This window comes from Ursus americanus, chromosome 8 (assembly GCF_024610735.1).
Source record: "Ursus americanus isolate L20-20 chromosome 8, mUrsAme1.1.p, whole genome shotgun sequence".
NCBI classification, from domain to species: Eukaryota; Metazoa; Chordata; class Mammalia; order Carnivora; family Ursidae; genus Ursus; species Ursus americanus.
Window position 1 is genome coordinate 64,665,261 of NC_142134.1, and position 26,051 is coordinate 64,691,311.

Sequence of the window (26,051 nt, forward strand, 5' to 3'; positions counted from 1 at the left end):
CAGGTGCCCCAATATTTTAAATAAAGACAGAATCCAAAGGCACCAGGATTGGAGTGAGGTGAGTAAGACCATTCATGCAATTGTAGGACTTCATTTAAATTTTTGATATTCTGTTCCCCAGTAGATTTTTTTTTGCATTAACAGTTTTTTTTTTTTTTTAATGTTGCATTAAAGTATCACTTATCTTGACTACTGGGTTTCTTTGCTATCCCCTTAAGTTTTGCACCCAGAACAAGTGCCTCCTTTGCCTCAAACCAATCCCTGATCTGCAGCTCACCATGTGTTGCCAGAGGGTTTTGCTGCTAACGACCGCTATGTAAAATGTGAGCATTATTTTACAATGTTTTTAAATTTGATTACAAAAATACTGCAGTCATAAAAAATAATAGTATAAAGTAAAAAGTAAACATCTCTCATATCTTTCTCCTCTCAATCTTGTTTCCAGAAGTAGCCATTATTAATAAATTATGTATTCTCCCAGATAGTTTTGATATAAATGCATGCAATATATATATGCTATATGTATGCACTTTAAAAAATAAATGGGATCATATGCCACCACTGTTCTCAACTTGCTTCTCTTTTCAATTAGTGATATAACAGACACACTTCTATATCCTCCTATACTAGCACATTCTATTTGAGCTGCACAGAATCCAATGCCCAGCTATATCCTAATTTGGTTAATCAATTCCCTATTGATAGACATTCGGGATGTATTAGCATTTATTGTTTCAAACCATGCTACAACACCACCAAAAAAATCCCTAAATATATTTTTGCTTGTTTGTTCTTATTTAAGTTTTTTTATTAATATTGCCAAATTGCCTCTCAAATATATGATGTATCTTTTCACCCTTCACCAATTGTTTCAGGAGGGAAAAGAATCTATTTCCCCTCTGTTGCGAACACTGTATGCCATCAATTTAAAAACTTTTTTTTGCTAATCTGATAGGTAAAAAAGGTAACATCATTGCTTTATTTTGATACTCTTTTATTATCTTTTTATAGGTTTATTAGCCATTTACTGCTTTCCTATGAATTTTATGTTCTTAACTTTGCCCATCTTTCTATTGGATCATTAATTTTCTCCATATGGATCAGTATGAACTCTTTGCATATTAAAGAGGTTAATTCTTCATGTGTCATGTATTACAAACACTTTTCTTTCTGTTTCTTGTTTGTTTTTGGTTTTATCTTTGGAAGGTTTTTTGTTTTTGTTGTTGTTGATTTGTTCTTCTGGGCTTTTCTTGCAGCGTGGAAATTCCAGGTTTAAAAAAATATATAATCAATTTTATCATTAACGGTTTCTTAATATATCAAGCTTAGTATGGCCTTACCCATCCAAACTCATTTTTTTCTTTTTCTTTTTTTTCTTAAAGATTTTATTTATTTACTTGAGAGAGAGATAGCAAGAGAGGGCATGAGCCGGTGGGGGTGGGGGGTAGAGGGAGAAGCAGACAACCCTCCCCCTCTATGAACAGGGAGCCCCACGTGGGGCTTGATCCCAGGATCCTGGAATCATGACCTGAGCCAAAGGCAGATGCTTAACCAACTGAGCCACCCAGGCACCCCCAAACTTATTTTTTTCTAATTTACTCATGTTTTCTTCTAGGGTCTTTGTTGTTGTTATGGCATTTCTTTGAGAGTTTAAGCCATTGAATTTGCTTGTGAAAGAGATGATGTAGAAATTCAGATGGCCTTTGTCAAAAGGCTTTCCATCTTTTACAGCATACTTTATTGGATAGACCGTCTTTCACCACTATTTTTGAGGAGCTAACTTTATCATATAATAATGTTCATATACACTTCCAATCATTTCTGAATTTCCAATTCTATTTACTTAGCATGTTAATTACTGGGATTTAATGAAACATTTAAATATTTGATAGGGATATTTCTTTTCTTTCTTTTCTTTTTTTTTAAAGATTTTTTTTTAAGTAATCTCTACCCCCAGTATGGGACTTGAACCTACAACCCTGAGATCAAGAGTCACATGCTCCACCAACTGAGCCAGCCACGCCCCTCTTTTCTTTCTTCTTTTTAGCTGCAGATTTTTTTCTGGCTCTTCTCTCATGTTTGTTTTCCTAGATGATCATTAGAATAATTGCATTAAGTTTTTAAAAGCCTTGCATTCTGACTGGCCCCACACTAAATTTATAAATTCATTTCAAGACAATTCCTATCTTTTAATATCTTTTTAATAATCTTCATATCATTTTAATTCTTGGGCAAAAAGAACAAAGTCCATCAATGTATTAAAGTCTTCTTGAACAAAATAATATTGCATTATGTTGCATATCTTTGATCTTGAGGAGGGAGAGATTTTCTGTAATTCTACAGTTACTGTTTACATTTAACATGAACTGATTCATTCTAGAAGCAATTATGAAGCATCTATTGCCTGTACCGCACACCATGTTAAATGATGAAAAGATAATGAAGCAAAGACATGGTCCCTGTCCTGATGTCTTATCCAGTGGTCATTTCTAATACTAAGGACAGTTATATAAGTAATTGTGGAATAATGTGATTGCTGTCACAAGGGATATAGGGGATATTGCTATAACATGGGATAAAGGATCACAGAGTTTGAAGAAAAGCTTACTTTCTGTAGCAGTTTGTTGGGGGCTTCCGAGACGTGACTTGTCAACTAGATATGAGGAAAAGTGAGCGTTGGCCAATAAGGGTATTGTCCATTTATGTGCCTACTGGAGTCTTGATGTTACTCAGAAAAATTGTTTTAGTTAAAAATAACAAAATAAATGAAAAAATGAACACAAACGTATATATAAACAGATTTTCACATATGTGAGGGAATATTTTAAAAAATAGAGATGTGAATTTTTAACCATTATATGAGACGCAAATACTTTCCCCACCAGCTTTATTAATTTTCAGGGTAAAAAATCCAAAAATTTAAGACAGTTAAATCTGTCATTTCCTGTTTAATTTTTCCTATTGTCTCAATCGTTCAAAAGCCAGCATTTCTGCAAAGATCTTGTAGATGGGGTCCCATTGTGGCCACCACATTTTAATAATCACATGAATTACTGAATAGCATCCAGAAATGATGAGAAATGAAAAGTAGTTTTCTCTTTCTTCACAAGTAAAAATTTAAATAGAACAGACCAAAAAGAGAACTTGTGCATTGTCTCCAAGAATAATACAGAGGATGTGAGCAATGATTTTCCATGTCCAATAATTTTGATTGAGAGAAAATGAGTTTACAGCAAAGTAGATATATTTTGGATGAACACAAGGCAGAATTTACCTGCTAGAACAATGGAATAAAATCCCAAAGAAGATGTGGACCTCCGTTTTCATAGATTTTCCCAAGATAATGGAACTCATTTATACCAATGATTTACAAACAAGAGTTCTTATTTGGAGTATCTTGGAGAAAGTAAGGGAAAGGTAGGGCTGTTAGCAGAGGGCCAAGGGCATGGGACTATCAGGTTGAACATAAAGATCTGGAAAAACTGGTTTATCCAGTTGACAGATGGGGTGTTGACAGGTGGGGTGCTGATTCAGCTGATAGCTCTAAGTCTCTTCTCAGTATTGGCTGAAATTAGTAGTTAAAGGTCAAGTCACATTCTCAAAAATAGTAATTTTGGTCACAGCCTTGTGATTTTGCGATCTGTATTAATTCATGTTTGGCCTTGGACAAATAGGCTCACAGTGAACATTTTTCCCCTCAAATCCAACATAGTCATGAAATTACATAAAAAGCGAAGAATCAAAAGCATTGAGAATATATATATTTTTTTTAAATGAGGGAACAAAAAGCATGTTTGTCTGTAGTTTCAAAATGCATTGCTGGTGGGGAAGTTATATAAAAATAGTTTAGCACATTCTCAAACTCTCAAATTAACCAAATTTCTTTTCGTAGGGCAGGCATATTCAGCATATAAATCAATGGTCAAAATCTGGTCTTTAGTGATTTTGAAAACAGACATAAAAATGCATATTTTACATTTTGAAAAGTCTTTAATTGACTAGTAGAGCCATGGCAAAAGGAGATTAGAAATTTTTTCAGCTGCATAAGATTTTCAATGTGTTCCCTAAGGATGTGGGTGGGTATCTTTGATATTAAGATTGAGTTGATTAGTAGAGAGGAAATGTGGTGTCAGGCATTAGAGCCTCGGTTTTATTATCTAGCATTTACGCAATTCATTTCCTCTCTGAACTGAAAGAAATACTTTATAATATCTGGTTAATGTGAGCAGTGTTACATTTCAAGGGCTGGAGCTGGAGATACTAGAGGAGTCCAGTTGGTGGCCAAGCCAGGCCTCACAAGGCTACATTGTGTTGCTGGGGTCACCAGTAACTCAAGTCCATCGGATTTACCCAGAGAGGCTGACTCACACTGACAAACTACCAATTCTCTGAGGTCAAGTCTAGGGGGAGTGAGCACACACATCTGCTTTTCCTCCTGCACCAGATTCTGTGAAATCACTCACTGTAGAGCCATTTTTAAGAAGAATGAATCTATAACCATGTGGGGAAATAATAGGAAGCTTCATTAATGAGCCAGAAATTTGGAATTATTTCTAAAATGGGAAAAGCAAAAGGAGTCATATTTAAGAGGAAAAACACCCAGTAGAGTATCACAGTTCAAAACACATGCAAGACAGGAATTGTGGTATTTGGGGGACTGGTTTTGGGGGAGTTCTATACTCCGAGCTAATGCAGCTCACTAATTCGTTCTTGCGTTCAACAGCTGTGCGTTACGCATCTGTTACGTGCCAAGCACTGCTCCAGGCATTTGGGTCACAACAGTGAACAAAACACGATTCTTGCCCTCTTGGAGTGTATATTCTAGAAGTGGCAGTGCAGGTAATGAAAAGTGGTCAATTCTGAATATCTTTTGAAGGTTGAACAAACAGGATTTCCTGATGCATTGGGTGTAGGTTGCGGGAAAAAGAGAAAAGTCACCGATGACCCATATTTTCTGGCTCGAGCGACTGGTTGGTTGAGATTGACGTCACCTGAGAGAGGGGTAGCTGCAGGTCAAGGTTTGGTGGAATTTGGGAGAGGGAAGGGTGGTCATGAGTTCCGTTTTGGACATGTTGAATTTGAGATGTCAATTAGACATTCAAGTGGAGATGTCAAGGGGCAGTTCTCTGCATCTGAAGTACGGAAGAGAAGTCTGGGCTGCAGAGATCGCTGTGGGGGCTTTTGGTGCGTGTGTAATGTTTAAAGCCACGAGACTGGATAAGATCACTACATGGGACAGGATAGATATGGAAGAGAAAAATGACATTAACTGATTCAAGGAAAAAATCCTGATGATCTCAACAGATGCCAAAAAAGATTTAATAACCTTTAAACCCTCATTCCCGATTAAGGGAACAATAGTAACAGCAAGAATTTTAGCAGGCTGCAAATACAAAGAAATTTTATAGTTTATAAAGAAGACCTCAATCTGTAATGAAAGATATTGTATTCTCTAGATGGAAGCCTCTCTCTCTCTCTAGTTATGTACATATATGTATGTCTATATATGTATATATGTATAGTTTCTGTTTGTTTTCTCAGCTGGATCTTTCTCAAGTCACAAAGCAAGGGAGCCAATTGTAACAAGTAAAATAGTACAGTGATGTATAAAGAATGAGTGAATTACCATTTCATCCCCATCTCAATCCCCTTTGAGGTAACAAATGTTAACAACCTGGCATTTATCCCTTCACATCTTTTTCATGGCTCATTCAGTATTACAGCGTTTGTGCAGCCCACAGTTTTAAAGGTTTGCCTGCACATGCTTTGTTTTGACAAAACAGAATCAAACCATACACATTACAAGCTTTTTAAAATTTAACAGCATATCATGGACACCCTGCAAATATGTATTCAACTCTAGTTTTTTCCTTTAATATACGTCATATACGTATACATACACATTATACATATATGTGTGTGTATATATAACATACATACACATTAATGTGTGTATATATATGTTGTATATATATCATTATGCTAGCTTAAAAAAATTCAGATCAGCTGTTTTTTTTCTTTTATCCTTCTTTACGTCTACCTGAATATCAGCCCCCTCCCCTCAACCTAGCTCTTAACAACCCCTTGTAGAATTTTCCGTGCTTTTACCCAAGCTCACAAAATCATAAACAAAGAGAGGTTTGTGTACAAATATATACACTTATACATACACACACATACCCATACATATATACCAGTTATCACTGGCAACCATGCTGTACACAATTCTTAGCATCTTGACTTTCTCTCTCAACATCTCCTAGGAATCCTTCTAATTCATAGGGAGTAGTCTTAATACCTTCTTCTGTAATGACATCGAGTTTTGTGACGCAGATACACACTTTAGACAACCATTTCCTTATGGGTGCATATTCACTTTGTCTTTACGGTTTTGCCACTATAATTCTGCAGTCCGCAATTTCACATATAGGCTTCTGTACTTTTATTTCTCTTCTTTTATTTCTACTAGCCACATTCAGAAGAGTTCAATCCTTGGGTCAAAGGCTATGTGGATTCTTTATTTTGATAGATGGCTGCTAGACTGTCTTTTTTCTCAAAAGGCAATAACATTTTCACAAGCAATGCATGAGACTGCAATAGATAATATCACTCTTTTTAACTTGTTGCCAGTCTGATGGGTGTAGAGTTGTGTCTCATTATTATTTTAATTTTTAGTTGCCTGACTGCAGGTGAGTTTGGGTGTCTTTTCATATGTTTATTAGCCATTTGGATTTGCTATTCTGTAAATTGCCTGTTTATACCTCTTGCTTTTTTTAAAAATTGGAAGGGCATATCTTTCTCATCACTTTGTAAGAATTTTTTGCATTTAAGAAATATTAACCCTTTATCTCTCTTTTTTTTTAAGATTTTATTTATTTATTTGACAGAGATAGAGACAGCCAGTGAGAGAGGGAACACAAGCAGGAGGAGTGGGAGAGGAAGAAGCAGGCTCATAGCGGAGGAGCCTGATGTGGGGCTCGATCCCATAACGCCGGGATCACGCCCTGAGCCGAAGGCAGGCGCTTAACCACTGCGCCACCCAGGCGCCCCTTAACCCTTTATCTCTTGCCTGCATTGCACATATTGTTCTAAATGCATATTTTGATTCTTAACTTTATGGTGTCTTTTGCCCTATAAAAGTTTTAAACTTTTATAGAATCAAATGCTTATCTTGTATACCTTCCAGGTTTCTGATTTTAGTTAAAAAGGTGTTCTCTGTCCCCTAGATTTGCATGTAGTCACCTAAATGTTCTTCTAAGATATATTGTTTGTATTTAAGTTTTTAATCCACTTGAAATTTATTTTGGGACTTGTTGTGAGATTGGGATAAAAGTTAATTTCGTTGTAGATGAACAGCCAGTTATGCCGGCACTCTTTATTAAATAAACCATTCTTTCCCATGGAATTGAAATACTACCTTTGTCACATATTAAATTATGATATATACTGAGATCTATTTTTGGATCCGTTCTTGTGTTCCACTGACTTGTCTGCTCTTATGCCAATACCGTATTAGTTGTATTACAGTGATTTCTATTCCAGTGGCTTTCAGTTCAAGACAAGTCTCTCATTATTTATCTTCTTCATAGTTTTCCTTGCTATTCAGGCATTTATATTTCCCTATGGATTTTAATATAATTTTATCCAACTCCCTCCACCCCTCCAAAAGAGAACTGTTGAGATAATAAATGGAATTTTGTTATGTCTATTTAGGGGCAGAATTGAGGTTTTTAAAATCTGTAATAATTTCAGCATTTCTTTAAAAAAAATAGCATTATCACATCATAAAAATTAAAAAGTTCTTGATGTAATTAAATGTCTAGTCACTGTTTAAGTTGCCTCAATGATCTCATGATTATTTAGCTTATTTGTTAGACTCGGGATTAAAATAAAGCCCTAAACTGGAGTTGGGGGTGATTGGTTTTAGTTGCTTTTTTAAAAAATCTGTAGACTCTCCCTCTGTCATATTTGTTCTTACAATTTACTGAAGAAAACAGACTGTCCAATAGCATTTTCCTAGACTGAATTTTGATAATTGCACCTCTGTGGTGTCATTGAATGTATTCCTCTGTCTCCTGTACTTTCCGTGTATTGGTGGTTAGATCTAGAAGTTCGATCAGACTCAGGTTCAATCTTCTGGCAAATCCTCTTCATAGAAGGTGGCTCAGGACGTCTGATTGTCTCTTTTTGCTGCTCAGTGCTCCTGTATCTGCTGAATTGTTAGGATTCGCATGGGGGGGGGATATTTTAATTCCATCACTCCTTTATTTTTAACTGGAACAGCTTTAGAAGTTTCCTCTACAAAGATGCTGTGTCCTTGACAGCGACCTGGGTACCTGGTGTACAGGTTACCCAGGAGAACAAGATAAAGGATGGATTTCAGATGAGCTGGCTTCCTGGAATCCTCTAAGGGTGACTACTGAGTTTGGCTTGGTCTGTTTGTTTTGTTAAGAACGAGTGGGCCTCAATACTGATGTATTTCAGTGATAGTTATTTTTATGTTTCAGCGGCCTCTGGGGGCCTCTTCGGGTTGGCTGGTGAGTGCTTTGCACCCAGCCCTGGGAATCTTTGAGGTCATATCAGAGAAAAGGAAGCTCAGATGCTGAGAGCAGATGGTGTGTTTCCTGCCCTAGACCTGTCGTGGCTGTCGTCCCAGGGGCCCTACTGCCTTCTAGGGAAAATGGGATGGGACCACCATCTGAGGGCTTGATGTTACTGGCTGAGTCACATGTTTGGACTTTTCCAGTGGATGGAGTAGAAAACGGTGTTTGTTTATAAGATTACACATATCATGAGTTTGTATCAATAGTTTCGATTCAAATTAAAGACTACAGGATTTTTTACTTAATTAATGGAGCTCCTTTTTGCCACACTGAAACTTTGGGCTGTTGACAATCCCAACAGAATTCGTTGACCTTAGGCCATTCTGCACACACTCCAGTCTCAAAATAATGATTTCCACACTGCCTCAAAAACATGAGATTTCTGAGAGCAGCTTAAGATAGTTTCTGCAATTCTTTTCTTGCCCTTAGGGCATATCTCACTAGGGATGGGCTATCAAATTACCATGTTTTCAAAGTCATTGTATATAGGTTCTCTCTGTGTAGCTATGCCACCAACCTGACTTCACTTGGGTTGGGTTCATTTGGTTCTTTTTAAAAATTTAAGTTAGGGGCGCCTGGGTGGCTCAGTCGTTAAGCGTCTGCCTTCAGCTCAGGGCGTGATCCGGGCGTTATGGGATCGAGCCCCACATCGGGCTCCTCTGCTATGAGCCTGCTTCTTCCTCTCCCACTCCCCCTGCTTGTGTTCCCTCTCTCGCTGGCTGTCTCTCTCTCTGTCAAATAAATAAAATCTTAAAATAAAATAAAATAAAATAAAAATTTAAGTTAGAGGTATAACTATGTAATCTATATACGGTTTTCAAGTCAAATCTAAAAGCCAGATAAATTCGAAAAAGTCCAGCTACTGTACCTAGCATCTGTCTTCGGCTCCAGTCATGATCCCAGGGTGCTGGGATCAAGTCCTGCATCGGGCTTCCTGCTCGGCAGGGTACCTGCTTCTCCCTTTCCCTCTGCTGCTCCCCCTACTTGTACTCTCTTTCTGTCTAATAAATGAATAAGTAAAATCTTAAAAAAAAAAGACTGCAGTAACCAGCTAATCAACTTGGCAATTTTAAATTTAAGTAGATTTATGCACATGTGTATACATACTAGTATGTGTACAGGTGTGTTGTGTATCTCCACTGTCTTTTTTTTTTTTTTAGATTTATTTATTTATTTATTTATTTATTTATTTATTTATTTATTTGAGAGAGAGAGAGGGTGCCGGGGTGGAAGGAGGGGTAGAGGGAGAGGGAGGGAGACTCTCAAGCAGACTCCCAGCTGAGTGCAGAGTCCAACCTGGGGCTCGATCTCAGGATCCTGAGATCATGACCTGAACTGAAATCAAGAGTCTAGGACACTTAACTGACTGAGCCACCCAGGCGCCACTGTATCTCCCCTTTCTTAAATGGTGGAGAACTGTATATGCCTCTCTCCACCTTTTTTCATTTAACAAAGTATCCCAGAGATCACTCTCTTTCCCTAATCTTGAGAATTTTAATGTTTTCATCCAATGGAGTTCCCACTCTTTCCAGTTTATCAGCCCTGAGTTGGCCAGCATGTCCTCAATTGGGTCTTCCAATGCACCCTTCAATTATATCATGCATCTTCCCTTTCCAGTCCATCGACAGCATCCAACGGGTGAGAAGTGTTATTTTATGATAGTACCTTTTCCCATCCAAGGGCAAGGGATATGCAAGGATAAGGGTATTGGTTATATCTCGTATTAGTACATAAATTTAATTCAATCCCAATTCAAATCCTAATGGGCCTTTTTAAGGGAATTTAGTAAGCAAGTTATACAATTCATAGGAAAGACAAAAGGACCCAAATGGCCAAGAAAATTTTGAAAAAAAGAAACATGAGAGAAGCCTTTCCCCACCAGATATTGGAGCACATGCTGAGAGTGTACCATATAGACTTAGTTTACTAACTTAATTTTCTAACATCTGCTCCAGGCCATAATGAAACAACCAGTGCCCAGATTTAACCTCCTCCCTATCCCATGAAATTACTAGACAAAACATACAAAATAACAGTTTTAGGCATTGGTCAAGAGGCAGCACAGAGAAGGAAAACAAACGAGATCAACCCAAAGATTGCCTAAGCCTACTACCTGCAGAGAATTTCTCAGCTGCGGTTCAGGAAGGAGCACCCAGAGTGATCTCTGACCTGAGCACTGAGTCAGGGTCTGAAGAGTTGAGCCAAGACAGCTAGAATTTGAGGGACACACCAGACAGCAAAGAACCACTTGGAAAGAGCTCCGAAGACCCGCAGAGGGTTCCCTTTGAGGGTTTCAGCCTAGCACTCAGCAGTGCATGTGTATCTGAGTGGGCTCCGGCACCTGTAACCAAATGCCATTCACTGGGTGGCTTAAACAATGAACATTTATTTTTCATAGTTCTGGAGGCTGGAAGTCCAAGATCAGGATACCAGGTCGGGTCCTTGGTAAGGGCCCTCTTCTCGATTATACCCTCATGTGGTCTTCTTAGTGCTGGTTGCAGAGAGGAGAGAGATCCTGTCTTTCCTCCTCTTTGTAGAAGGGTGTTAATCCCATCATGGGGGCCCCACCTTCATGATGTCGTGTAACCCTAATTACTTCCCAAAGGCCTCACCTTCAAATGCCATCATGTTGAATTTGGAAGACTCAAACATTCCGGCCACAGCAATGTGAATGAGAAAACTACATGAAGTGAGAGAAAGACCACCAGCAAAGATCAGGCAGAACAATCCCCACCACTCGCTTTAGGGTAAAGACCCTTCTGGACTAACTAACAAAGCATAAAAACAAGCTTTGAAAGGATCGAATTCCTTCCAAGTATCTTAACTCTGCCCTAGAGCAAAGTCCAAAAATATTTAAAGGAACAAAAAATACCCCACATTGAACAAGATAACATTCATAGTATTTGCATCTAATGAAAGCTTACCAGACATGCAAAGAAGCAAAATAATGTAACTCTTGACCGTGAGAAAAAGAAATCAATAAAACAGACTCAGCAATAACAGATGATAAAATTCATAGACAATGGCAATAAAAGAATAACCCCAAGTTTAAGAAGGTGGAGGAAGGCACGATTGTGTTAAGGAGGGACATGGAAGATATAGGAAAGATCCACACAAAATTTCTAGTGACTGAGATTTTAGAAACCGAGCCAGTCAGTGAATCGGCCTTTGGCGAATTGGCTTTTAGAAAAGTGACTTTGGGAGAACTGACCACGAATGTAGCTTGGACCTGTGACTGAGAGTGGGGCTAATCTCTCTTCACCCTTGGAATGCAAGTAGCATAACTGGGTAACTGTAAGCCTTCCTCCTCTTGGTGGGGAAACCGGGGCATGAGCAGTGTGGGCGTTCTTTCTGGGCAAGTTACACGGAGGAAGAGGATTGGAAAAAGAGAATGGACTCCATTTGTGGGCATGCAGATCCAAGAGAACAAGAACCAAAATCCTGGGTCACATGGCGCTCATTAATCCCACCCAACCGAGAAACATGGGCCAGCGGAAGTCAGGCTCTCACTGCGTCCGTGGAGATGGTGAAGTCCTCCTCGCTGGTACTTCCCCATGATGAAGACTGCTTGAGAAGTGTGTAAAGCCGGGGGTGGGGGGGTGGGAGGAGAACCTGTCTCCATATACCAAGCAAGTTTGGGCATTGTGCTGCAGAGTCAGCTTGGGGCCATGTGGCTGTTGTTGTCAAGTCTCTGTCTTGATTCCTCACTTCCTGTTCCTTTCTATTTTCTTTATAGGCTTCCATTCATCTTAACTGCCTCAGTACCTATGTGGGGCTGCCTTGAGCTTCCTACTGATCTGTTTATAAAGTTATCATGAGAGGAGGAGACAAACTACTGGAGCCTAGAGCAGGGTCTCCCTTAGACTCAGAGAACCGGGGCTCAGACCCTGAATGGTCCAGGTCTCATGACCATTGTCATGACTCTGAGTCCTGGGCCATTCAGGGCTTCAATGGGGGTCTTCACCCACGTGGCAAGTTGTCTACGGGGCCAAGGGGATGTGGCCATTTGGAATCCCTACCCCTGGGAACCCGGATGGGAGCCATGACAATTGGGCTGGGGTGTCCATAAAGGGAGGGGACAGAAGGTTGTGTTGCCACAGGCCAGGAGCAGTCATTTGTATCCTTGCCCCAGATCCCTTCAATGTTAGCAGTAGAGCTGTTTACCAATCCAGAGATGGCCTGACTTCTTGCTGGTGGGTCTCAACATTATTTTTTACCAGCTTGAATGCTTTCTCTGGGGCCTAGATGTTGTATCAGAACTCATGGCTTTACCTATCCCTTTGTGTCATGTCTCTGCTTCTCTCCTCCTCCTACATATTTTTCATCTCTCATTCCCTCCACCCCTTTGTCTGGATTTTCATCGCCACCACTTTTCTGAAACAGCTCACATAAAGGTCATCAACGGTCTCCATCTTTCCCAATCCAGTGGTCAGATATCGGCCCCATCTTACTTCTACATTCATTTTCTACTGTCACTGTAACAAATTATTACACATTTAGCAGCTTGAAGCAGCAGAATTTATCTTACAATTCTGTGTGACAGAAGTTTGACAGGTGACTCACCAGGCTAAAATAAAGGTGTCAGCAGGACTACATTCCTTTCTGGAGGCTCTAGGGAAGAATCTCTTCCTTTGTTTATTCAGGTTATTTGCACAGTTCGGTTTCCTGTGGTTGTAGAACTGTTTGCTTGGCTGGCTATCAGCTAAGGGTTGTTCTCAGTTTCTAGAGGTCACATTCATTCCTTTGCTCATTGCCTCCTTCCTCCATGGACAAAGCCAGCAACAGAGGGATGGGTCCCTCCCATGCTTAGAATCTCTCCTTCCTCTTCTTTTATCACATCAATCTGACTGTTCGGCCTTTCTCTTCCATTTTCAAAGGCTATTTGATTCCATTGGGACTGAGCGCATAATCCAGGATAGTCTCCCCATCTTAAAATCTGTGAGCTTAATTTCATCTGCAAGGTACCTTTTGCCACATAATGTAGTAGATAGAGGTGAAATATCCAGAGAACGAAGATTATGGAGCCAAAGACCTGCCTCCTGCACTGGGCTTCCTAGAAACATTGAACATTTTTTTTCTTGCTATGTTTACTGTTCTTACTAGGGATTGGTTTTGATGGTTGGTTCTTCTCCATCATCTTCACTGGCAGATGAAAAGGACACAAGGAGGATGCCAGGGCCTGGCTCTCACTCATGAAGTGATCTCACCTAGTACCATGTTTTTATTTAATATTATTTTTAAAAAATTTCATCAATTTATTTTGAGAGGGAGAAAGAGAGCACATGCAGTGGGGGGAGGGGCAAAAGGAGAGGGACAAGCAGGCTCTTTGCTGAGCAGAGTCCCCGGTGCAGGGCTTGATCCCAGGACCCTGGGATCATGACCTGAGCCAGATGCTTAACCGACTGAGCCACCCAGGCACCCCAGTTCCGTGTTTTTAAATAATATCTCTATGTTGATGACGCCTAGATTTACATCCCCAGCCCTGAGCTTTAGTTGTAGGTTTAGTTGTCTCATTGATATCTCCACTTGGATGTCTGACAAGCATCTCAAATTAGCATGACCGAAATAGAACTCTTAATTCATCCCTTCCAACCCACCCATCACAATCCTCCCCACCTTAATAAATAGTTCCACCATACACCCAATTGATCAGACATCCAATATTCTTCTCTATTCTTTCTCCTTTCCCAACCTTCTTTTGAGACAATCCATTAGCATGTCCTGTTGTCTCTGCCTCAAAACTAGATCTCAGATCCAATTCTATCACACCTGCTTATTGCCATCATTCCGATTGAGTCACTATCACTTCTCATCTGGGCTACCTCAGTAGCTTCTGTACTAATCTTCCTGCTCCCATTTTTTGCCTTTCCTCCCAATAGTTGATTCTCCAATGGTAGCCTTATTAAAAAGAGACTTATTAAAAAGTAAAACAGAAATGCTGCTCCCTTGTTTAAAATTCTGCAATGGATTTCCATTAAGATTAGAGTAGATCCAAACTCCTTACAATGACCCATGGGTCCTACACAATCTGCCCCCTGCCAACCTTAATGACCTCAGCTTGGCCCACTCCACCTTGTTCACTACCTCCATCCCTGCTGGTCTTTTCCTATTGTTACCACACTCACACTAACTTCCTTCCTTACGCTCGCTCTTTTATCTGCCTGGAATACTATTTTCCAGTCCTTAAAAAGGCTCCATAATGCAATGCACATTCTAAATAAATGACTTTTATAGGGTGCGTTTCCCTAATAAGTAGAATACATAGGTCTGGGAATCAGAAGGTGGGAGAAGGAGATCCCCACATTCCTTCACTTCTAATGGTCCATTTTGGGAATTTGTACTTCCCATTCCTGAAGCTCTGGATTCAATAGTTAAGAGTCCTAAAACGAAATACCTCCACCACGGCCGTCAACTGTGCTCTCGAAGCTCCTCATGCCAAGGAGCCCTTGTCTTGCCTAATGCAATTTCTAAGAGAAGACTTTCCTACTGCCTTCTCAGTAGAATCCCTCCCACTTCTAGCACTTCCAGTCATTCTCTGTCATACTATCCTGTATTATTTTCTTTGCAGTACTCATCAATATCTGAAATTATCCTATGAATTCCTTGCTTTTTGTTTGTTACTCTCCCCTGGAATATAAGTGCTGCAAGGGCAGGAATCCTTTCTATTTTGTTCAGCCTTAGCATCCAGAACAGTTCTTGACATATAGTTGGTGCTAAGTAAATATTTGCTAACTGGATGAGTTAATGTATATGTGAGACTTTCAAACTTTCTGACAAGTCATCTAGAATGTGTTTGGAGGTTGTTCATATTGAAAATAAGGAAGCCAACTCCAAGATCTTAAATTAGGCTTCTTGGGAAGCAGATTCTGATATTGAGATTAGCACACAGGAAGTTTATGAGGGAGTGCTCCAGGGCTCAGCACCAGTGGAAAGGAAGGGAAGAAAGTAGTATTGGATAGAGAGAAAAGTGTAGCTGTGATAGTTCCTCAAAAGGCCAAAATCAGTCCCAATGGGGACTTCAAAGCTAGGATAGCTCTTCCAATTAGGTCCAGATCACAGTGGCAGGACCAAGATTTATATTCCCATAATAATCAGTCATTAGACATAGGCTACCCTGGGTAAGAGGTGTGCAGACACCAGCACTGCAAGAGTTCTCAGGACTGCAATGAACACTCATCACCTCCTTCCTCTACTGGCCATCTAGCTCAGCCTCATTCTCAGGTGTTCTATTCTTTGGTGTTCCTGATGGCTTTCCTAGTAATAAAACCCAGAACTTCAGGGGCACCTGGGTGGCTCAGTCAGTTAGGCATCTGCCTTCGGTTCAGGTAATGATCTCAGGGTCCTGGGATTGAGCCCCACATTGGGCTCTCTGCTCAGTGGAAAGTCTGCTTCTCCCTCTCTATCTCTGTCTCTCTCAAATAAATAAATAAAAGAATCTTAAACAAACAAAGAAACAAACAAAGAAAACAAACAAAAACTCCATATCTTCAAATCTTTAGGGTCTGAGTCCCTGGTCACTATACCATTCTCAGGCTGTAACTATTACAGTTGTATATTTATTATCAAAATTAGAAATGAGATTACCAAGAGGTACTCAAATGGATCACCTGGGAGGAAGACATACTATTTATTGTGTAATAGCAGCATTAATCTCCTCCTGGTGACCAAGGCCAATTACCTTTGCCAGGATGGTGATCCCTTGGCATGAAGAGCTTCAAGAGCACAGTTGACAGCCATGGTGGAGGTATTTCCTTCTAGGACTCTTAACTATTGAATCTAGAGCTTCAGGAATGGGAAGTACAAATTCCCAAAATGGACCATTAGAAGTGAGGGAAGGTGGGGATGATCTTCTCTCACCTTCTGATACCCAAACCTATGTATTCTACCTATTGGGGAAACGCACCCTATGAAAGTCATTTACTTAGCATGTGCATTGCATTATGGAGGATGGCATGCCATCTTCATTAAGATGTTGTCTCTGAGCCTGTTCTTGTATCATGCTAGTTACTTCTGGGTATTGCAGTATGTGATATGAACAGTGTATCTCCTGGTCATACGTCTGTTCCAGCACTTCCTTTAATGTTAAGTAGGTCCCTTTGACACCATGGTATGTGGAATCTCATAATAGAGGATGAAACATTCCATATGCTTGGATTATGGTTCTGGTTGAGGATCTTGGATAGAAAAAGGAAATCCATACCTAGAATATGTGTCTATTCTTGTCAAAATGAATGGCTACCGCTTCCAGGGGTGATGGTATCCAATGTAGTTGCTCTCTTGGAGGGATTGTATCACACTGGACATTCAGCATTGGTTTCTGTTGTGAAAGGGTTGGATATTCAGTGATGGTAGTAGCTAGATCAGCCTTGTTAAGTGGGACCCATGCTATTGCATCCACATATAACTTCCATCCCTGTTACCATGACAACTCCATTCATGTGCCCATCAAGCAAGCACTGGAGTGGCTGATGACAGCGACCTGTCTATCATTGGATGATATGTGGTTTGTTAGTGCCTTTTCTATGATGAATGTCCTTTGATGGACATTAGCCTATGAAATAAAGATCGTCACACTCTGTGCCCACTTCCATATGTTCATCTGCATGGTTTTAACCTAATCCTCCTTGTCCCCCAATCTTCCAAGCTTTCTGCTTCCAGACCCCTGGCCAGATAGCCAAGTTATTCAGCATTGCCCATGAACCCCTGTATGTTCTCATTTCAGGCCACTTCTGTTTCCACACAAAGTGGTGAATCTTTCAAGATCATGCTGAATGAGGCAGCAGTGCAGCCCCCGTGGGGCCATTTGTGAAGCCATCTCAGGCTTTTCCGTCTTACATCAACTGATCATTGAGATGTGAGATGAGCAGAGAGTATACTGGTAAATATTTAACAGCCAGCTTTCTGAAAAGGAGAAAAAAAATCTGATTTGTAACATTTGCTCATTTTCATGATGTAAACACTTCTACTGTGGTCAGTTTCAAACTATCCGTGTGATGTCAACAGGATGGCAGCATTCCTGAAAATTTGACAATGAGCTCTCATGAGCTGGTACAAACTGGCCGCAGCTCAGCATTAGAGCTGAGGGAGAGGTGGCGTCTAACAGTGGTGGTTGATTGAGCTACGTGCCTACTACCTGTGTTTACACAGCTCGCTTGTGCTCTCTAGTTTTATTGATGTCTAGTCCTAGAGGTGCCTCTTCCATCTGGGCCCATCCCAGTTATGGCTTAGAGAATGTGATAGAACCTAGCACATGAGGGGCAGTTCTAGCGTCCTGGTCACTTGATGTCAATGATGAGGTACTTTCTCAATCAGGGCCTGGTAGTACTCCAAAAGCTGTTGTTTGAAAGGTGTGTAATTCTCTGTTGCAGTCGATATGGCTTTGATTTAGAACCTATGGATCCACATTGTGATTCTCCAGTCGGGGTTACGGAAAATCCACATGTCATCTTTTTCCACCATTGACACCCTTAATACTGTAGGATCTGCGGGGCTGTGTGGTCCAAGAGGCCAGCTGTGTGCCCTCCAGCCTGGACCTGTGGCAGTCCTTTCCTACTACGGAGCCCCTGAAAAAAGGCATCCATCTGTGTCATGGTATGTGAGTTGGAGCAGTACTTTTGGGAATATATTGCTTCCAGAACTTGAAGAGACCTACCTAGCAGGCACTGGGCCGCTTTGTGAGTGTCGGCAAGGAGGAGATGTCTCCACACAGCCAAGATCACTAGACTCTAAAAAATTACTTATGTGGAAGGCTCCTGAATCTCTTTCTCTCTCTCTCTCTCTCTTTTTTTTTTCCAGAGAGGGAGAGAGAGAGGGGGGTGGGGAGGGACAGAGGGAGAGGGAGAGTCTTAAGCAGGCTCCATGCCTAGCACAGAGCCTCACACAGGGCTTGATCTCATGGTGCTGAGATCATGACCCTGAGATCATTACCTGAGCCAGATGCTTAGCCAAATGAGCCACCCAGGCCCCCTGCTCCTGAATCTGTTAAGGTTTGTCCCCGTCAAGAGTGCATGTGAATTACCAAGTCCTCCAATCTCCTAGCCACTGTTTATTTGGTCTAGCTAGTATGATGTCGTCAGTTTCCCAGACCACTGTGATATTCTGTGGGAGGTCCAGCTGGTTCATGTCTCTTTAGACTATGTTATGACAGAGGCCAGAGCAGAGTTTTAACATAGCACTGGGGCAAATCTATAAATGGATACTGTCACATGCTCCAAAGGAATGTGAATTGTTTCTGATTCTTCTTCTTCTTCTTTTTTTATAGGGATAGAAAAAGAGGCAATTTGCCAGATCATTGCCACATACCGAATACCTGAGTCCATGCTAATCTGCTCTGGCAAAGATGACACACCTGACATAGCAGCTACAATTGGGGATGCTATTTAGTTAGGTTTGTGATAGTCAATTGCCATTCTCCAGAATCTGTCTGGATTTTGCAGAGTCCTGACCAGTAAATTAAATGGAGATATGACAGGGACTACCACCCATCCATCTTTTAGGTCTTTAAGGGAGGCAACCATTTTTTAACTTCTTTCTCTCGTTTCTTTTTAATGTGGTAAAATATATACAACATTAGCGTTATCATTTTAACCATTTGTAAGTATATAATTCAGTGGTATTAAGTATATTCACATTGATGTTCATTTCTAAAAGTTCGTTTCTAGAACTTTTTCATGTTTCAAATGGAAACCCTGTACCCATTAAACAAGAAATCCCCATTTCTACCTTTCCCCAGCCCTTGGCAACCACCATTCTTCTTCCTGTCTTTATGAATTTGACCACTAGCGGTACCTCATATGCATGGAATGTTACAATACATGTCTCTTTGTGTCTGGCTTATTTCACTAAGCATAATGCCTTCAAGGTTCATCTATGTTGTACACGTGTCAGGTCTTCATTTCTTATTAAAGTTAAATAATAATCCATTGTATGTATACACCACATTTTCTTTATCCATTTTTCCATTAGTGGACATTTGAGTTGTTTCCACCTTTTGGCTATTGTGAATAATGTTGCTATGAACATGAGTATGCAAATGTCCATTCAAGTCCTGCTTTCTGTTCTTTTGGGTACATACCCAGAAGTGGAATTGCTGAATCCTATGGTAATTCTATGTTTAATTTTTTGAGGAGTCACCATGTTGTTCTCCATAGTGGCTATTCCATTCCCAACAACAATGTACCAGGGTTCCAATTTCTCTACATCCTTGCCAACGCTTGTTTTATTTTGTTTATTATAATAGCCATCCTAATGGCTATAAAAGTGGCTCCTCATTGCGGTTTTAATTCACATTTCCCTAACAATTAGTGATATTGAGCATCTTTACATGTGCTTATAGGTCATCTGTGTATCTTCTTTGGAAAAATGTCTGTTCAAAACCTTTGCCCATTTTTTAAAGTCATTTTTCTTGTTTCCCTAGGTTGATTTTGTAACTCTTTTCTATTTATTGTAGTTTTTCTTTATTTCTTTTTTCACCTCTTCTTTGGTCTGCCTTCTCTGGTTTTCATTGAGTATTTTATATGATTCCATCTTATCTCCTCTCTTAACATATCAATTACACTTAAATGTAGTGGTTGCCATGTATACTGTCCTGCCTCCTGCCGGTACCTGGGAGCTAGGTCCTACAGCTTCTTTGGGGTAGGGTCACTTTCCAGTATTATTGGCCCTGTGATGTCCCTGGAATATCGTATGTTGTGGCTTCACTTTAATTATTGCCAAGTAATCAGCAAGGGGAGTGTAAGTGTATCCTGAGAGAAGTGAGTTATAATCCCACAGATAGGAGGCCTCTCATTAATTCACAAGCAAGGAGCACTAGCTTTTAATAGGGAGGAGTGGGGCATTTGGGCAGGCTCAGCAGGTTGAAGGGAATTTAGGGATTCAAGATCGTTCAGGTATATGAACCTAAATGTCCCCATCTCATATGACTCAGTTCCGCTCTTTCCCAGCTAGGGCCTTGACCTTGATATATCACCCCTGCCTAAGTGGAGGGTTTAGTCTTTGCAAGTTTCCACTTGGCTTTTGTACTGTTATGTTTAAGTCCTGGGACTGGTCCTCAGTTTTCTCTGTCTTCCCACCGCAGGAGATGAGAACCTCTTCATATGCTCCCAGAAGGTCTTCTGGCTTTCACACTTCACTTTGAATTGCAGATCTACCACTCTCATCATTGTTACCACTTCCCAGCATCAAGTCTATTTGGCAGTAGCCGTGCCTTCCTATGTGCTTACAGGTACTATTTCCCCCGTACTTTGACAGCAATGCATGTTCTTTCACTGTCCACCACATGCTCTTTTCCCGTTACACCACAGGAGAAACTTGTAACAGTTGCCCTGCTTTCTTGTGGTCGCTATGTTCTACCCATCACTACTGATTCATTGCGGCCCGGTGACCAATGGCCAACCCCAAAATGCAATCAGAGTGTCTGCTTTCTTGGACCATTCCTGGCACCAAATCTTTTAAGTTGGGTTCCATGAAAAGTAAACTGAAGCAAAGATGAGTGTTCAGGAAGTTTATGAAGGAGTGCACTCAGGATCAACACCAGTGGAAGGGGAGAAAGGACAGTAGGATCAAACAGAGTGGAAAAAAAATGGGCTGTGACACTGTTATACAATACTGTTTCTGGTTCCTGAAAGGTAATGTGTAAACCCTTGGAATTTGCCAAGTAATAGGACTGTTTTTGCCATTTACTAAAAGGGTCTGGCCCTTTTAGCACTTATCAGAGCTGTAACAAACAACATAGCTTTTTTTGTATTTAGCTGTTTAACGCCTCTCTTCCTCTGATAAATGTTATGAAGGCAGGAACTATGGCTATTTTGTTCTCTCCTGTATCCCCAGAACTAAACTCAATGCTTGACATGTAGGTTTAATAAATACTCACTGAGCGAATATGTAAATGAAGTAATTAGTATAGATAATAGTGATAAAGTGTAGTGGTTAATAGCGTGGCTCTGTAATCAGGCTGGGTTCAAAACCTTCCAAATCCTAACTTGTCCATGGAGAGCTCCGTAAATGAGTCCTCCCTTTGCACAATGGACAAACTTCAGTTTATCAGTCCACGTTGAGTTTGCCAGCCTGGTGGAACTTATCCTCAATAACCAAGCCCCAGGAGAACAATGTGGAAAAAGAATACCTATTTATCAGCAGCAGCAGTACAGCATGGCACTTAAGCACAAAGACTATCTGGGAATCCCAGAACGGTCATCTCAACCACAGTACTTGCCCTGTTTGTACATCAGTTTCCTCATATGTGAGGAGTCTAACTCATAGCACCTAGCTGAAAGTTGTTGTAAGGGTCAGGTAGGTTAAGATATAAAAGAAACAGTGTCTGGTACCCAGTAAGTTCTTTATATGTGTTTGCTATTATCATGATTATTAATTTAGGTTGGAAGACATCTCTGGCTGGACACCTGAAGCTGGTTAGTTGCATAAGACATTCCCTCTAAGCGAATAAATTCATGCCATAGACAAATAATAGGTCAGAAATATCTATATGGAAAGGAAATATTCTCTGGCATTTCCAGGAAGCTGTAGGGACCTGGTTGGTGGCTCTTCTCTATTCTATGGACAGTTCTCTCTGAAAATCTAGGGTGGATCATCTAGGCACAGAACTCTGCCCTTCTTCCCCAGCACTGTGAACATCCTGGCAGATTTTGGCCCTTTGTTCTCCTTATTATAGATTCCAGAAAGGCCACTCTCTTTTGGTTAAGTATGGCTTTTTCTTCTTTCAGATTACAACACGATTACAGTTTAGTTTTCTTTAGATATATCCTAGGACCAAGGCAGAAGCATCATCTTGATTTCAGTTCCTTCTTTACCAAATCTCCTTGCACATTTACGACAGGCTGGTGCCTCTTAGGGTGAGACAGTTCTTTTTCTTTTAAAGATTTTATTTATTTTATTTGAGAGAGAGAGAGAGAGAGCATGAGCAGGGGGAGGGGGAGAGGGAGAGGAAGAAGCCGACTCCTCACTGAGCAGGGAGCCCAATGTGGGGCTTGATCCCAGGACCCTGAGATCATGACCTGAGCTGAAGGCAGACAATTAACCGACTGAGCCACCCAGGCGTCCCTGGGTGAGGTGCTTCCGAAGGTACAATTCTAACCTTTTCCCTCATTATTTCTCCAAAATCTTAAAGTACTTAATAGTAGCCCTCAAGCTGGGAAACTGATATGCCCTGGGGGCAGAGATCCACAAAAGTCCTAAGAGTCATTTCACCCCGACAATTCGCTATGGCTTTAGGGACAGCTATCATGACTACCTTCCTCAGCCTTAGGGTCCACATTTGTAGAATAACACCTGCCTTGCAGTGTTACTGTAAAACTGAGGACAGAAGTAGGGTTAATACCATGGAATCATATAACAGGCACACAGAAGGAAAAAAAAAAAGCAAATTATGCCCGTACTGACAATTTTCTCTTGTTCCAGTAAAAAAAACATCTACAGGTTGAATGCATATTATCCCTGATAGGTAAAAAAAAGGGGCAAAATGGATAATGGCAAGTCTTGATATCGTCTCATCTCAGTTTCCTTAACATAATTGAAAGGGTCTGGTCCGTGGCTGCAAGTTCAAGATTTGGAGTCACAAAATATTGGGTTCCAATTCTGACTCCGCCCCTTATTAGCTAGTTGTATGATCTTAGTTTCTCAACCTCTCATGGTGTCAGATTCCCCTAAAGCCAGGATAATAGAGACGGATAGACTTTCTTAGCCGGGACTAGACTTTCTTCTCTCTCAATTTCCTAAATCAGAGGGGCAGGAAGGCCAAAGGGGGTTTACCCCTCTGGGCAGCCACACAGCAGGCACAGAGAACACGGAAGACGGAAGAGGGCCGCGAGGCGGAAGGGGGGCGGGCCAACGAGGTGGCGGGCAGGCGGGGCTGGAGTTCCCGCCTCCGATGCGTGCGCGCGCACGACGCACGCATGCCCGCACGGCACGCACAGCACGTTGCGGAAGCGCGCGCGCAGGCCCAGCCCTCGTCGCCGCCGCCATTTTAGCTCCTGGTTCCGGCCGCACGGTGTAGGCTGTTGTAGCGGGAGGGGTGGGGGTCCTCCAGAGTTAAGTAGCTGCCCTCGACTGTACCGATACAGCCGCCAGCTTCTTTTTTTCTTCTTCTTTCATAACCGCCCGCTCGCAGTGTCCGAAGATGTCCAAGCGGCACCGGTTGGACTTGGGGGAGGATTACCCCTCCGGCAAGAAGCGTGCGGGGACCGATGGGTAAGCCAGGCCGGGGGCGCGAGGCAGCGGCTCGGGCTTTGTTGGGGTCCCGGAGGAGAGTGGGCCAGGATCGGCCTAGCCACATCGGCCCTGGAGCCCGACCCTTTGTTTTCCTCTGGGCTTTGCTCACTAGCGGTGGGTCGGGGAAAGCGGCGCCACTCCCGGCGTTCGGCTGGGCAAGGGCGCGGGGAGATGTGTGGCGCGGCCGCCGCCCGGCCCAGTCGGGAGGGTGGAGAGGCCTGCGTGGCCACGAGGGCGCCTCCTCCCCGAGCCGAGCCAAGCCGGAGTCACTTCGAGGGGAGCAGGCGGGAGGGAGCTGCGGACCTCGTGGCCTGGGTTCCCGGGTGAGGTCTGGAGCCGGGGGAGAAAGTGGGGGAGGGCGCGGCGGGAGTATCCGCTTCCAAGGGCACCAGGTACTTCTTAGGCAGAGCGACCGCGGAGAGGGCCTTGGGGGTCGCCTGGGTGCCCCGCAAGGAGAAAGGCGGAGGGCAGAAAGTGAGGAAAGCGCGTGGATTCTTGTGTAGGTTGGAATGGGGGTGGCGGGAGTTGAGTGAGGCGTGCAGACGAGTTCTCGGGGGAAGGGAGAGTAGAGGGCCTGCCGGGAGAAAAGAAAACGTGGAGTATACCTGATGGGTTGGAGGGCTGGTAGTTTGGAGCCGCTGCATTTGTAGTTTGGCGGGAGAGCTTGTGCCTCAGTCCATTCAAACACTTCAAAGTAGATACTAAGCAAACTTCCGCTCTCTGCCTACGCTCCCGCCATCTCCTTTATTTCCTGCTTTGGCTAAAACAGTGGTTATTGGGCAGTCCTGGAATAGGAATCAGAAGGCATCCCCCCATCCCCCAGAAGTTCTTGTTTTATATCCCCCCTCCTTCATTAGTAGCTTTGGAAACACGCAGACACTTTTCAAAAATATTTTTAATATTTATGGCAAAATGTAGCCGGTGGGGAGGTTGTTTGGGAGTTGACTCGTGGTGTTTCAGATTGCTTTCTCTAAGCATTTCCTGAAAGCTACAGAGAGGAATTTAACAGTTGGCTTTAGCAATTTCATCAAAATAATTTCTTGTCCACTGTGTGTTTTCATTCCTGAAGCTCAGAGATTGATTTGGGTAATTCAGGCTAGAAAGCAGAAGTATGCATATCCAAATACTATTCATAATTTTATTATTGTGTGTGTGTATAAAGAATGTATGGAATCGCTGTGTCAAGTTATCTATATAAGTTCTGTGAATTTTTGTTGGCCCAAAGTTCATTTCTGTTGGTTTCCAGGTATCTGTTAAGTGTCTGTGTCTGTGGAGTATAAGCCCGGGTAGGGTGTACTTTTTGATACCTTCCCATATATTGAATGTGGAAAGCAGAATATGTAAAATTTAAATCTTGTAAAATTTTTAGTTTACAATGTTAGGCATTAGTTTTCTATCTTTTTAGGATATTAGTTTTCTCTCTTTAGGATCTTCCTTACTCCCCTCCCCCCAGCAAAACTTTAGCACTTTTGGTTAAAGACTCCTTAGAGCTGGAAGTTACTTTGAAGAGTATAATCAGCTCCACTCAAGGCATGACAAATGGAGATGCAGAGTTGTTAAGGTGGCTTGTGCAACCTTACACAGTTTACGGCTGGATCTAGAACCTCGATCTTTTCATTCTCACTCTTAGCCTCTTGCTTTTTTCTATTACAGCACAGAATATGGCTGTAGTTAAGTCAGTGCAGCCTATTTTAGTGACGTTTGTAATGGGTTGGTGAAGTAGGGAGCATTTGGTTCTTGGTTCCTGTGAGGTGAAAATAAATTGGCGTGTCATCTGGCTAAGATAAAACTGAGGTCTCTCACAAGAGTTCAAATTGAACAAATGACACTAGGATGCAAAGAATTCATTTATTCATGTTTGTATGTATGTGCACCATTAAATGCTTCGGGGTTAGTGGCCCCATGGTATATGTATGGGGTTGCTCCCTTTCTCTTGCAAAACAGATAGCCCTAGTAAAAATGTGGATTTTTTTTTAGGTCTATGATGGTGACATTATGAGTCTCCTGGATATTATATGATATCTACCTGTTGGTAAAGGAAAGTTCATGTTTGGAATAAAGCCCAAATTCTGAGATAATTCTGGAGAGAAGTTTGTATACACATTCCTGTATCACTTCTCATACAACTAATTCTTTAGCAGTGGGTTACAATTGTTAATAGTGCTTGGGGTCCACCCCCCCCCATTTGATAATTTTGAAAGTCACTTTTGTTGACTGCTATGC

At 41.6% G+C, this 26,051-nt stretch overlaps 1 protein-coding gene across 1 annotated transcript in view; it reads left to right on the forward strand.

The window, feature by feature from the left end:
- The first annotated feature begins 23,573 nt into the window (after positions 1 to 23,573).
- Positions 23,574 to 26,051, forward strand: part of DHX15 (DEAH-box helicase 15) — a 58,578-nt gene continuing 56,100 nt past the window's right edge. Inside the window, exon 1 of the mRNA XM_045771480.2 lies at positions 23,574 to 23,807. Within this exon, the coding sequence (XP_045627436.1) occupies positions 23,737 to 23,807 (71 nt within the window). The 5' untranslated portion in view covers positions 23,574 to 23,736. The remainder of the gene's footprint in view (positions 23,808 to 26,051) is intronic.